Here is a 13,182-nt window from a genome sequence, read left to right as displayed (position 1 = left end):
GTTTCCCCCCCCCCCCCCCCTTTTTTTTTTTGCCCCTTCATGGTAACCATGGAAATATATGCACTGTGGAAACAAGAGATTTTTGAATATTCACAATTTTCACACAGTTTTCAGTTTCCTTTGTGAAGTAATACTCATTATTTCACATGGGAAGGTGGTCTTTTACACTATAGGTCCTGTGGTTGTTGCTACATTTTAGGTTACTTGCTGGATAAAGTTGAGTTACAGCTGTTGGGGGTTAAACTGCACAGATGAGGTTTAATTCCTAATTGCTCACAAAGCACATCAGTGTATGATAAATGAGGGTTTTATATGTTAAGACTTTTTTTTACATAACCTTTTATGTATGAACTAATTTTGTATGTAGGGAATGTTAGGTATGGAATTTGAAAGTAGTTATATTAAACTTATCATTTATTAATTTGAAATTTGAAGTTATAGAATTAATTTATATAATGAAATAATTGAAAATTAATAACTTAGACTTATTTCTCAGAAGCCTGTTTAGTAGTCCAGTGCCATACTTCACTGGTCACATTACAGTAGCACAAACTGGCACTCCTTCAGAAGAGCAGCAGTTCTCCTGCCCCATGTATTTGCCCATTTCCACCCCACTTCTCCCTTCCCTCACTCCAGGAGAAGCATTCATGTGATGAAAAGAACTGGGAGCTGCTGTGGATTAAAATTAGCTTCCCGTGTCCTCCCCTGCCTTCTGTCCATTACTTTTTCATCTGGCCCAATTCCCTGACCTGGCTTGGCAGTCAGCCACAAGGACGCTTCTGCACTTTCAAGGAAGGTTGTGATAGACAGTCAGGAAGGAGTGACTGTGGAAGGACAGGACTGGGTTTTTTTTTGTATTTATACCAGCCCATTCTGAACACTGAACTGCAGCCTAACAAATCAAGCTATTGTGTCCTGGACTTCCAAGCCTCGAAGCGTGTGGACTGTTGCAAGAGAAGAAGCAGATTTGCAACTGTGTTGTCTCCAGCAGTCTGGAATAATTCCCTTCAGTGAAGTCTTTGACAGCAGGCAGAAGGTATGAGCGACACTCCTTTCCTTAGGCCAAAGCTTAGTTTCAACCTATTTAACTGAATGCAACTTCTAATTGGTCAGTTTAGAAAACCGGAGCAGAAAAGCAACTTTAATAATTCAGGAAAAGAACTTGAAAGGAGAGCTGGGACAAGAAAGAAAGGTGCCACCCTGAAGGACCAAAATACCTGGAGGGAGGGAACAGCTCTCACCAACCAGGAATCTGTAGGGGACTTTAAGTCGTTTCCTTTGTTTGGATGTTCAGGTGAAGCTATTCTGCTTGTTTGCATTGAGGAAGTTTTGCATATAATCAATAATTTACAGTTTGAATAATAAATCCGAGCTTGGCTCATAGGTTTTGATTGGATGTTTTGGGTTTTGGGGCATTTATTTGTGTGTGTCCTGATGGAGGAGTCATATTTTAAATTAAATACATTAATTTATAAATTTATGAGCATTTGGCGTGGATTCTTCTTTAGGTTAAGAAAGCAGAGGTTTCATCTATTTTTTTTTTTTTGGTGGAAAATGATTGAACGGGGTATATGCACATGTACAGCTCTGCTGAGCAAAGCTAGTACAAGACCTAATCGTGTTTATGACTCAATAAATTTACTGATTTACATTATAAATTTGGGGGTTATAAAGAAAATTTTAGGGATTCATATTTTGAATGACTCACTTGGCTTTGGTCCCGTTTCCTCAGAATGATCTCTGTTATGTTGTACTTACGGCGTCAGCAGAGTTCACTGCCTTTGCTTGGAGCAGTACTTTAAAATTTAAGAAAAAGAATAACAGGGAAAGACTAAAATCAGATTTGGAAATAAAATTCATGTTACTAGCTCAAATGAAAATGGGAGAAAGAAGGCAGTCAGACTGTGGCAGTTGTGTGCAGTGGAGTATCTACTGCTTGGAATTTAACAAAGATGGGTATTACCTCTGATAGCTGAAAACCTGGCTCCTGTTTTGGTTTGTCTAAGTCTGTCACATCTCTTGTGCAGGCTGTTGCTGTCTAGCCAGCCAAGTAAAGAGGTGAACATTAAGTAAGACTTCAGCTTTAATTTACGGCTTAAAATTATAGCCTGTAGCACTGAAAACTAAAATATAAAAGAAAAAAGAAAAAAAAAAAAAAGCTGGGATTTTTACAGAGCTTTTAACTGTTGCAAATTTGCTTTTATAAAACTGACAAAATACTGTCTAGCTCAAGACTTCAAAATTGTGGACAGGATTAAAATAGTATTTTGCTTGGGTTCCAAGTTTTGAGTTATAATGGATAAGAACAAGTTGTATTTCACTGTTGCCGCACATTGTAAATTCGTGAATGTGCTCCCCTCAAGATCAGGTTCTAGTGGTCTCTTCTAGTTCTTAGGCACTGCAGCTGTAACTGGCCTTCATTTAGTATTTCTCCTGTTGCTCTCCCTTTCTCTCTGTATTTTCCATGCCTTTTTTCACTTCTTACCAGTCCTTCCCAGTATTCCACAGAAGTGTTTACAGTGCACAGTTAGATTATTAGCACTTCTATTTTAATAGCAAATTTATGTCCAGTTAATAATTCTTCTGTGCTCATTTGTTTACCAAGAACTTTTGGGCTTTATATTCCAGCAAACAGTCTCTTTCAGTACTGCTCCATATGTTTTGTTTTTTGAAGGCAGGATTAGGTTGGGGGTTTTTGGTTGGTTTGGTTTTCTGTTGTTGTTTTTTGGGGGAGGAGGGTTTGTTTGTTTTGATTTTTTTTTTTTTTAGCTGAAGGAAGGCTCTTACCCATTCCAGCTGGTAAGTTAGTTTGCTCTGCATCACCTGTTTATCAGAATTAGTGTTTAAAGAGAAATACGAGATCAAAACGTTGCTTTTAAAGTCAAAAAACTTGATATATGAGATATTAAATTGATAGAGAGTTTATTAATCTAACTTCAGTGCTTTTGAAAGTCTTAGAGCAGAAACAAAAGCTGGTCAGTTTTTCACAAGACAGGTCAGTAAGTGTGTCGTACTGCAGTGGTAAGAGACGACTGACTTGCTCTGTACCAGGCTTATATCACATTGAATTTTTTTTCCCCCACCATTTTCATATGGTGAGGAACAAAGTGTGTTGTTCTTGCTGACAGTCTGTTTCAATGGTACCATTTTAGTTTGTGTTTTGCAGTGTTTTCTAGTTATTCAACATTAACTGGTGTGCACACTACTTTCTCTGAGTCTATAATAATGTTTAACACTCAGTTCTGTTGATTTTCAAACGCTTGCCAGGGTAGAGGAATCTTGTTGTAAGCCATGTGATATTATTTCTGCTAATCAAATGAGAAATTTAAGATGACAGGTTAATGATGTAAGAATGGGACTTAGAACTTGAATCGTATGTTTTTCACTTGCTTCTGAAATTTGGTACCATAACCACAGGATTCACTGAGACATCTGTATCCATCTCGAGAATGTTTAAGGCTATAAATGCTGGTTTTACAAAAGTGAAATATACATACATTTACCAGAACCTCTTCACACATACTCAATTTTCCATTAAATGAAAATTTGAGATTTAATTAAATAGCCCATTTAATTCCAGCCTTCAAGGAATTACATTGCAGATTTGGAACAAAAATTGAATTGTATTTTGATAAAGGGCATTTTAAATACCAAGCAGAGATTGGAATTTAGCGCAGCAGATGGGGGTTTGTAGTGATGCCCAGTGTTTAGTCTTTATCAGTTTAGTTCTTGCTTTCTTGCCATGAATCCTATCCAAATACTTCTTTTCCTTTTTTTTTTTTTTCTGCTTCCCCCTCTCAAATAAAATTAAAAAAAAAAAATCTGGCTTGCTGGCTTTTGTGGGAGATGTGGTTAAGCATAACAAATACAGTGCATGTGGGAGGTGGGAGAAAGGCAAAGGAATTCATGGTAGCTCTTCAGGACTGCTCCATCTGTGACCCCTTTCCCTCTGCTGTCATTTCACCCTGGCAACTGAGAGGGTCTACTGCTTTTAATTTTTTTCAGGAGCTTTTCTTCGATTCATTTGCTCCTAAACTGTGTTTTAGGACAGAGTACTCTTTATGATAGTCATACCATTTGTTACTTTTTTTTTTTTAAAAGCTTGCTAACTTATAATACAGGAGTTAATTGATAAACAAAAATAATGTACTTTCTGTGAATATACTATTAGATAACAATATCCTGCTGTTTGGGGTGGGTTCAGGTCTTTTTTGGTTTTGTGTGTGGTAGAGGTTTTTTTTCATTTGTTTGGGTTTTGGGTTTGTTTTTTTTTTTTTTTAATAGTGTCTTGTTTGCTGATATTACCTAAGAATCCTTTGGATCAGATCCTACCTACAAATACCTTTGGACTTGATGATCCTAGAGGACCTTTCCAACCATAGTGATTCTGTGAATCTCTGGATCTTGAGTTCCACTTCCCTAAGAAGTCTCTTCCAGCAGAGTTTGCTGCTTTTCACCACGTTGCCTTGGTTCTGAGTACAGCCGGGTCTCACACCACTTGCAATACACAAGGAGATCGCTTCTGTCTTGTCTAGCTGTGTGTGCATCGTGTAGTATTTCTTCTGACCAGGGTTTGAACTGCAGCAGACAGAAGTCTTTCTGTTGTGACTCCTCAGCCATTACCCTGTTTCTTTACTACCTTCCTCTGAAACTCCTCAGGTTGCCTATGATACACCTTGGGTGTTTGCATTGCATAAAACTTGTTTCTCCTGCAAATGATTGCTGTCACTGGTCACAGAGAGCTGGGGTTTGTACTGTGTGTTTGTGCTTACCTGATCTCTGGACCACTGGTGCATCCTCTCCAGTTCAGCTGTGTCATTCCTGTGGTGTTGTTTTGACCACTGCTGTGGCCCTCGTGGTGCCAGTGCTGTTACTTGTGCTTTGCTCTCTCCTGGAACTTTCCTTTCTTGAGCAACAGCTTTTCCTCTTCTAGTTTCAGCTTTCTTCACTCCAACTTCTGCTTCACCAGTGCAACCAGTCTGAATAGGGTCTGTTTGCTTTGCATATGCTCCTTGCATCCTCATCTTCACTTTGCTTAGCGATATATGAGTAATTCTTGCTCTTCAATGTTTATGAGAATTTGTATATCAACATCTCTTTCCTGGTTAGTGGTTTTTTGTTGTGTGTTTTTTTCTGTTTTTGTTTGTTTGACTTTTGTTGGTTTTTTGTTTGTTTGTTTGTTTTGCTTTGGTTTTTTTTTTTTTTTTCATGGTCTTACAAAATTAAATCATCCTTGTGTAGTGACTATACAGGATTCCCATGTGCATTCCAGTTTGCATACAGCAGCTTCAGCTGTGCAGTGTAGGGTTTTCAAGGGGGTCTGTTACTGTTGTTGGGTAAGAGGACTGAAATTTGAGTGTGAACTTGTTTTGGAGACTGCTTGCCATTTCTGTGCTATCCACCACATGCCGTGCAATTTGCACATGCTGTCTTTTGGAACAAAGTGCTAAGTAGTGGGAATATCACTGGATTACAGGTTTTATTGTGTTCCAGCATGCTGTAATGAAGATAGATACACCTGGGTTAGCAACAGTTCCTTGGATGTGTGTGTCTTGGGATAGATTGATTATTAAAGATGCCAACTTGATCTCCTGAAGTTTTGTAAGCTGTGCTTATTTCTGTGATGCATCATCCTTTTTTCTTACTGAATTTAGCTGCCTTTTTTTTTTTTTTTTTTTCCTCTTTCCTCTTTTCTTTGCTTAAACGTTCTGTGATTTAGCATGAGTCATTCTGTCTGTGTGGGAAAGGGCTGGTTTATTACAGGGTCCATTCTGGAGTGGGGAGGGGAAAGGGTGGAATGTATTTGTGTTTTCTATGTGTTTGTTGTGGAAATGCATAAAACTTTCTTTTTTTTTTTTTTTCTTCTCTTTCTTTCCTCTCTTCATCATCTCATCTGTGTGGGTGAATGTTCCTGCAAACCCTTGGGGAACCTGTAGAGACTTTTGGTATGCTCATTCCTTCATTAGTGCCCAAAGTCACAGATGCCAGGAATACTTTAAAGACTAGAAAAGCAAACAAGAGTCGCAATGTAAGGTGGCTAAAAATGTGCACTTGAGAAAAACCTCTAAGTCATCATCTAACAAACCTATTTGTTTGCATCATCACAATAATGCCAATGGTCACTACTGGCCAGTTGGTGTAAATTTTGGTTCTGTGCTTGAAATGTAGACATATGTTCTCCTGTAGCAAGACCCAATGTTTTGTGATTGAGATATACTTTTGAAAAGTATCTATCCTGCTTTAAATTCCAAGTCCTATTTTCAGAAGTGACTGAAGTGTATATACTCTAGATGCCTAAATTCTGTTTGAAATCAGCTGCTGAATTGTCTTGTGGTGCAGAAGCCCAGGTGACCTGTGAAAATGAGAACAAGGCACAATTGGTCCTACTTTCTCATTAGGCAGAGAATGTAATTCAAATACAAAGCACCACAGAATATTAAAACACTTTTAAAAGATAGTGATTTTAAGATAAATGAGTTCCTTTAGCATTTATTTTGAAAAGATGTGTTCAGTGCTCCTTTCCAGGAAAAAGAGAGCAAAAGTAAAGTAGAATAAGGTGGAAGTTTTGCTGAAGGAGATCTTGTGGCTTATTGATATTCCAGAAATCGAGATTTTTTTTTTATAAACAGCATTCTTTATTCCATAAGTAGAACAGAGACAAGATGACTAAATGTAAATTATTTTTTTAAAATACTGAGTACTTATAGTTTAGTGCAGAGTATGTGGAAATATAAAATATTTCTTTATATGAACAACTGAGATATCATAAGGGATATTTAAGACATATTCTAATAAAGGAAACCAAATTAATGTTTTGGTTGTGCTATATAGTGTTAAAGTTAACTTTAATTTCTGAGCTACAGCCACTTAAGTTTGAAGGCTTAGCATTTTGATAATCTTAATGATCATCTTAGTTTTTTTCATTAAGAGAAAATAATGTTCATGCTATTTTGACATAAATTGATGTGTTAAAAAAATTTTCAGTAGTCATCACTTTTGTCAAGTCATCTCTGTTCTCCTAATGGAAGGAGGATTATCAGGCATGAATTTGGACATTGTTAGCTTCCCTTTTTTGTGTTGAGAAAGTATTTCATGCCACAGGAAATCCTGTCCTTTTCTCCAAGTAGGATCATTAAAAATAATTACATAAGTAACTGCCATAATTCTAAAAGCAATAGAAATATTTTTTCCACATGGGATAAATATGTCAAACATTTTTACATATTATCTACTAAAATATTTTTAACTCTGTGAGTTTTAATACCAATTTAAAATAGTTCCTTCAATAGAAACTCTTTTTCTTACTCTATTTAACCATAAGGTTAAGGTAATAAATATGTTCCTCCTCTTTACTATTGCTTGTTTCTCTTAAAATAGAATTACTGGGTGGATATCATGCTTCAAACATTTTTCTAAACTTGAGGTCTGCCAGAACTTTGGACAATTTTTATGACATTTCCATTTAATTTGCTGCTCCATTAGAGCCAGTGATAGTAGGAGCCAGAAACCTCCCTGGAGTATTTTGTGGTAGTTGAGTCCCATAGGACACTTGAGAGGAGGAAAAAATGTAAAACAAAAGAATTCACAACCAGCCTTCCCCAGGGCTGCTATTGTTTGTACTGCTGCTGTAAGCATACTGGAAATAGAGAATTTTTGAAAAGTTCTCAGTGTAGAGACTAGTATTCTCTGAAAAGAAAATTACAGAAAACTTCTGATTCATCAGATGATTGTTTGCAGCCCCTTATAAACCTAACTTGTTATGACCATCAGAAGGTAAAATACAGTTGCTAAAAAATATGTTCTAGATATTGACTGGAATCATCTTGGCACGTTACTGATTAATTGTAAAAATTGCTTGTGGCAGAACGTTACATTACAGAAAATTCAGTTATTAAGATGACATTAGGTTAAATGAATTGGAGAACACAAAACAGTGTGCTGCTGTTCTTGACTCTGTGACTTTCAGAACCACAGCAATGTGTGCAACACCTCACCTTTATTGACTGCCTTATGTAATCTGCATTGATCTGGCTGATAATTGTATTAAAAAAAAAAAGAGAACAGCTGGAAGATGATCTGAACAAAATATGTTGGTGCACATTTTAAACAGTCATCCAGAATTTTGCTATTCAACATTCCTTCAATTTCAGTGGAAAATCAGTGTTAAAAATACATGTTCTCTGACCGTGGGCATGCCTAACGTGCAGTGTTGTTGTAGCCCTGTGCTTTGTCTTTGCTTGCAGTAACGCTGTCCATTTGGTCCTTGAGCTTGCAAACAGCCTTTAAATGAAGGTGATGAGGGGAAAAAGCAATGAGATTGACTTTACGCTCAATCAACTGAAAGAAAATGTAACTTAACAGAAGTAGCTAAAAAGTCTGTTTGTGGAATGGCTCTTAATAAATGTCAGGTGTTTGTGGTTTTTTCCCCATGGAATTAAGTACATTTTACATCACCTTAAAGCCTGCTTGTGCCTACAGTATTGTGAGTTATTAGAGCTGGTGTAGTTTTAAGTAATCTGTGTAGAATGATGTAGTTACTCCAGAAAACTTAAGAGATCACCTGGAGATACTGTAGAAGCTCTAGAGGCATTGGTGCTTGCTTTGATACATGGTGAAAATAGCATATTGCAATTTGAAGAAAGAATTTGATAATGAAGTTTGTTAACAAAGCATCTCCATCACACCTATGATGAATTACATTATTTAAAATGTACTTTTTTTGTGTGTTTTCAGTGAAAGAGTTCCTAGCCAAAGCCAAAGAAGACTTTTTAAGAAAATGGGAAAGCCCCCCTCAGGTATCAGTTGTTTAAGCATTCAATAACATTCTTTAGTGAATTTTTTAATAATGTTATCAGCATGTTATCAGTCTGTAATGAGCAATGCTGAAATTAGAAATATGTTTAATGCAGTTTTTAAAGGAGTTTCCATTTTTAATGTAAGTTTTGTCATTAAAGTTCACCAGCAAAGACTCTCGGGTCTTCTCCAGATTCGAACGGACAAAATGCTCATACTGAACAACAGTTTCTCTTACTGAGAATTATGTACACCATCCACATGACAAGACCCAAAATCTATTGGTGCATTTCATCTGGCTTTTTATAACAATAAGCGTTGTCACAGCTGTAATTTCCCCTGTTAATAATTTCCACCATGAGATTAAGGGGAATTAATTGTAGTAAATCTCTACTGCGTAGGGTTTGGGGGAAGGTTAAGGAGTTAGAGAGAAAGATTCTAAAAGTTGAACTTCCTGAAAACTTGGATTTCTGGGGAAGGGTCATTTTTGGTTTTAAAGTAGCATTTGAAATGCTTTGGTAATGAATATCTGAGAAAATTTACTCAGTGATACTGTCTGCAAACAACTCTCATGTGGAACTGTCTCTAGAGCTTGAAATTTTTTGCATGTTCTAATATTCCTGTCTGTGAAGCATGAGGTGGTTATTTTAGCTGCATGTTAAATTCATGATCTGTTTACTGCTAAACGTTTCTTGCTAAGCATGTGTCATCTGTATGGACAAATTAAAGAAGTGTTGATACAACTCAGTTAAGTCTTTTTCTGTTTTAATGAGTGCAATGTAAAATCTTATTAAAATCTGACAGGCATGAAATTATAACAACAGTATACTTTGCTATAGTTGTCTTTGATAAATGTAATTTTTCTCAATATTTTTCCATAAATTAATTCAATTCATACCATTAAAATTGTCTTTGGGTGTTAGATTGTAAATAATAATGTATCCTTGTACATGTAGAATACCGCTGGCCTAGATGATTTTGAGAGGCAAAAAACCCTTGGAACAGGATCATTTGGGAGAGTTATGATGGTGAAACATAAATCCACAGAACAGTATTATGCTATGAAGATACTGGACAAACAGAAGGTGAGTATTTTACAGTGTTTTTTGTGGTACAAAGATTTGGTAACTGGTGTAAACTGTGTTCCTCTTACTGTGCTTTTGCTCCTCACACTTGGATACTGGTGGTAATTTAATGCTCAACAGAGTCAGCTTTTGGGTTTGTGTAGAATTCTTACGATGGCCAGTAACATCAATGGCTGGCTAAAGAGGCTCTAAGTAGTGTCCGAGGCATTAATAAAATGTCAGTTAAATTCTTTGCTTAGGTTTTGTGAGGTGGCCTATATATTTGGCAAAAACAAAATGTAGTGTTGTAGTTTAAATAAAAAGTACGTTTTTGCAGGGTAGCTAAAAATTCTGGAGGACTCTTTGGATTGGAAATACTCAAAATCTTCATTTGTGAGCCATAATTTAATTGTTTACACAAATAATTTCTTTTCCATTCTTGATCGCATGAGGTATTTCTGAAATATTTAATAAATGTATAACTACATAATAATCATGTTACATCTGTAGTAACAACTGCATAGCTAGAACAGCAGTCTCTCAGAACAGCTCTCACACAATAGACATTTTCTGTGTTGAAAACTTCAGTGCTGTAGTCTGAATCTGCATTGTAACTCCAGCCTGACTTTTTAAACAGCTTCTTGCTCTTAGATTAAGTAAGCAGTGTCATTTTATCAAGTTCAAATGTTGAATAAAACAGAATCCCAGAATGCTAAGAAGTATTTTAAAGGAATTTATCGATACCGTTAGTGTTTAATGGTTTTGGCAAGATTTTCAGAAGTACATTATTTAGATTAGTAGACTCAAAGGTCCTCAATATAAGAACTCTTCTTACTTTATAAGGCGCTGTACATAACTGCTCCTGTATAACAAAAATCTTGCTAAGAAAATGTTGATCTGGCAAAAAGAACTTAACAATCAGCAGCTGACAAAGTGAAAGTCAGCGTTGCCTCAGTGTGGACTCTTGCACTTAAGCATTGTTACACTCGTAAGTAATTTTATATAATGGAACTATGGCAGTGACATAATCAAATAATTTTCCCTGAGTTTCCAGTCTTTCCAGTATTCTTTACATGTGATTTGGGGTGTTGGACCTTTGATAATGTGTCATTTAATTAAAGACTGCTTTGTAATGGTCAGACAAAAAGAAACTAAAGTAAACTTACCTTTTAGTTATAATTCTGGCATTATTTTTTTTAGTGGGAACAGCTCAGGTTTTTTACAATTTAGTGTCCTTTTATAACAATATTTTCTTTTAGATTAAAAATGAAAAAGACATTCCAACATAGTGCAATTGCAAGACAGTCCAGACCATTACCACCCATGTGGCAGTTTACCTCAGCACTGTATGGCCAGCAGCCATCCTTTGTGGACCTTTGCTGTAACAGGGCGTGATGAGTGTTCCACTGCTGCACGGAGAGACCATCAACAAATTTCAGATTTTCAACTCTTTTTTTCTTTGAACCCTTTTTCATTAATGACTGAGTCCTTGTCACGGGAGCAGTTCAGGAAATTACATCTTCCTTGAGGAAGCTGCCACAAAAATAGTTTGAGGATTTAAAAAAAAATAAAAGTTAATTCAACTCATTGCTACCTCTCAGTCTAAAATAAATTGGAAAGCTATAGCTTATAAAATTAACTGGTAAAAGCAAAAATTCACATTTTTAATGATTGCAGTGGACTTGCAATAAAAGATTCACAGGATTAAAAATGTTTGTATCCAGGCATCAGTATTCTATTAATAAATTAGGGTTTTTTCTATAATAAAAAGTCTTTGTGTTCCTTCATGGAATACATACTTTTTCAACTTGATGTATATGTTTATATATTTATGTAATATTTTAGAAACGTATTAGTGTTACATTGGTAGCTTATATTAATTGAAAAAATAGGAGGTGGTTTAGGGAGAACACATTTCTGTCACTTCATATATTGTAGAAAACTTACAGATGTCTGAAATTAGACAGTGTGTGGGCTGCCTATAATTTTTCATTACATTTTACTTGAAACAAGAGAAAGCATATTGTGTGTCCCTTGTTTCATCGGGATATGAAAAAAAGAAAAAAGGTATTAGATGTTGTTGTCAGTAGTTTGGGGGTGTTTAAGAAGGCTATAACATACCATTGCTAAGCTATTTTCATTATATAATTGGTTTTGGAAAGAAAATATTGTTAACAAAAGCTCAGACTCAAACAAGCTGTTGGAGAATTTGCCATTACCACCTACCGTTTGATCTACAGGAAACTATTTTTGGACATGCCCTCAGCTCGAGTTTAACTGTAAGCAAAATCGTGTTAATCTGAGGCTCCACTCTGATATTATAAAGTGTTAACCAGCAGCTTCAGCCTGTGGGGTTGCTGCCATCACCCTCTAGTATCTAACCAGCAGAAGATGCAGGAAAGGGTGGGAAAATCTTGTCTTAACATTGCAGCTAAACACTTGATAATATCAAACTAAAACCTTAGCTTGCTTGCTTTGATTGCCAAGATAATTCCAGTATGGCTTTTCAGGAGTGGAGGTGACACTTCCACAAATGAGCTGATTTGAGCAAAAACTTCTATTTCGTCCCTAAAGATCTGTGATTCCAAAGAGATTTGATATTTTTAACTTGCTTTTTTTTTTTTTTTTGTATGACATTAAAACTATAAGTGCTACCATTTGCATCTAAAAATTAAAGAGTTTCAGTCAGTGTCCTTGTTTTGATCACTCTTGCACATTTCCTCTGGGGGAAAAAAGTAACTTTACTTAGAAATCATGCCATTCTCAAGATCAGCTATAGATCAATTGTGCAACAGAGTTTAAGTGAAATGGAAGGAATAATTATGCAATATTGGGGTTTAACACAAGGAAACCAGTTGTTAACTCCTGAGGGAGAGCAAGGCCCAGAAATCTGCCACTTGCTGCCTTGTTGGCAGCTTAACATTATAGTAGATTCCAAAAAAAAAAGGTAGCATTTAATTTTGTAAATACTTTTGCTAAGCAATTGGCTAAATAGGAAAGCAAAACTCATGGAAAGATCTGGCAGAAATAACTGTTGTTTATAAGAATGGAAATCTTGAATTTGTATTCCCCTTAGTCTTCTCACTAATGTTTGAGCTATATAAAATAAATCGGTCTACTGCTGCTTACAGAAAACAAAATGCATAATTAAATGTCTGACACAATTTCTTGCCTTTCCTAGCAAGGGATCTAAAGATCAAATGGGTTTTATTGAGCTGTTATCTTGCTGCAGAAGTATCTCCATTGCAAACACAAGCAATTCTTACAAAAACATAAGATGTTTTTCCTTACTGATTCCTATGCTTAGCATGTAATAAGAAACACT

The 13,182-nt window shown here is 36.0% G+C and overlaps 1 protein-coding gene across 2 annotated transcripts in view; it reads left to right on the top strand.

Annotated features, from left to right (window-relative positions):
* LOC103769579 (cAMP-dependent protein kinase catalytic subunit beta) overlaps positions 1-13,182 on the top strand; it is a 34,095-nt gene that overhangs the window by 8,393 nt on the left and 12,520 nt on the right. Inside the window, exons 1-3 of one of the 2 annotated variants that reach the window (XM_008936804.1) lie at positions 3,681-3,690; positions 8,734-8,795; positions 9,750-9,878. In XM_008936804.1, coding sequence (XP_008935052.1) covers positions 3,681-3,690; positions 8,734-8,795; positions 9,750-9,878 — 201 coding nt within the window. Of the gene's footprint in view, positions 1-3,680; positions 3,691-8,733; positions 8,796-9,749; positions 9,879-13,182 lie in introns of those variants that run through there. The other variant, XM_008936795.1, reaches the window with a different exon arrangement.

Source organism: Merops nubicus, unplaced genomic scaffold (assembly GCF_000691845.1).
Source record: "Merops nubicus isolate BGI_N331 unplaced genomic scaffold, ASM69184v1 scaffold9680, whole genome shotgun sequence".
NCBI classification, from domain to species: domain Eukaryota; kingdom Metazoa; phylum Chordata; class Aves; order Coraciiformes; family Meropidae; genus Merops; species Merops nubicus.
Note: the sequence above shows the minus strand (reverse complement) of the source record. Positions and strands in the feature narration are given on the sequence as shown.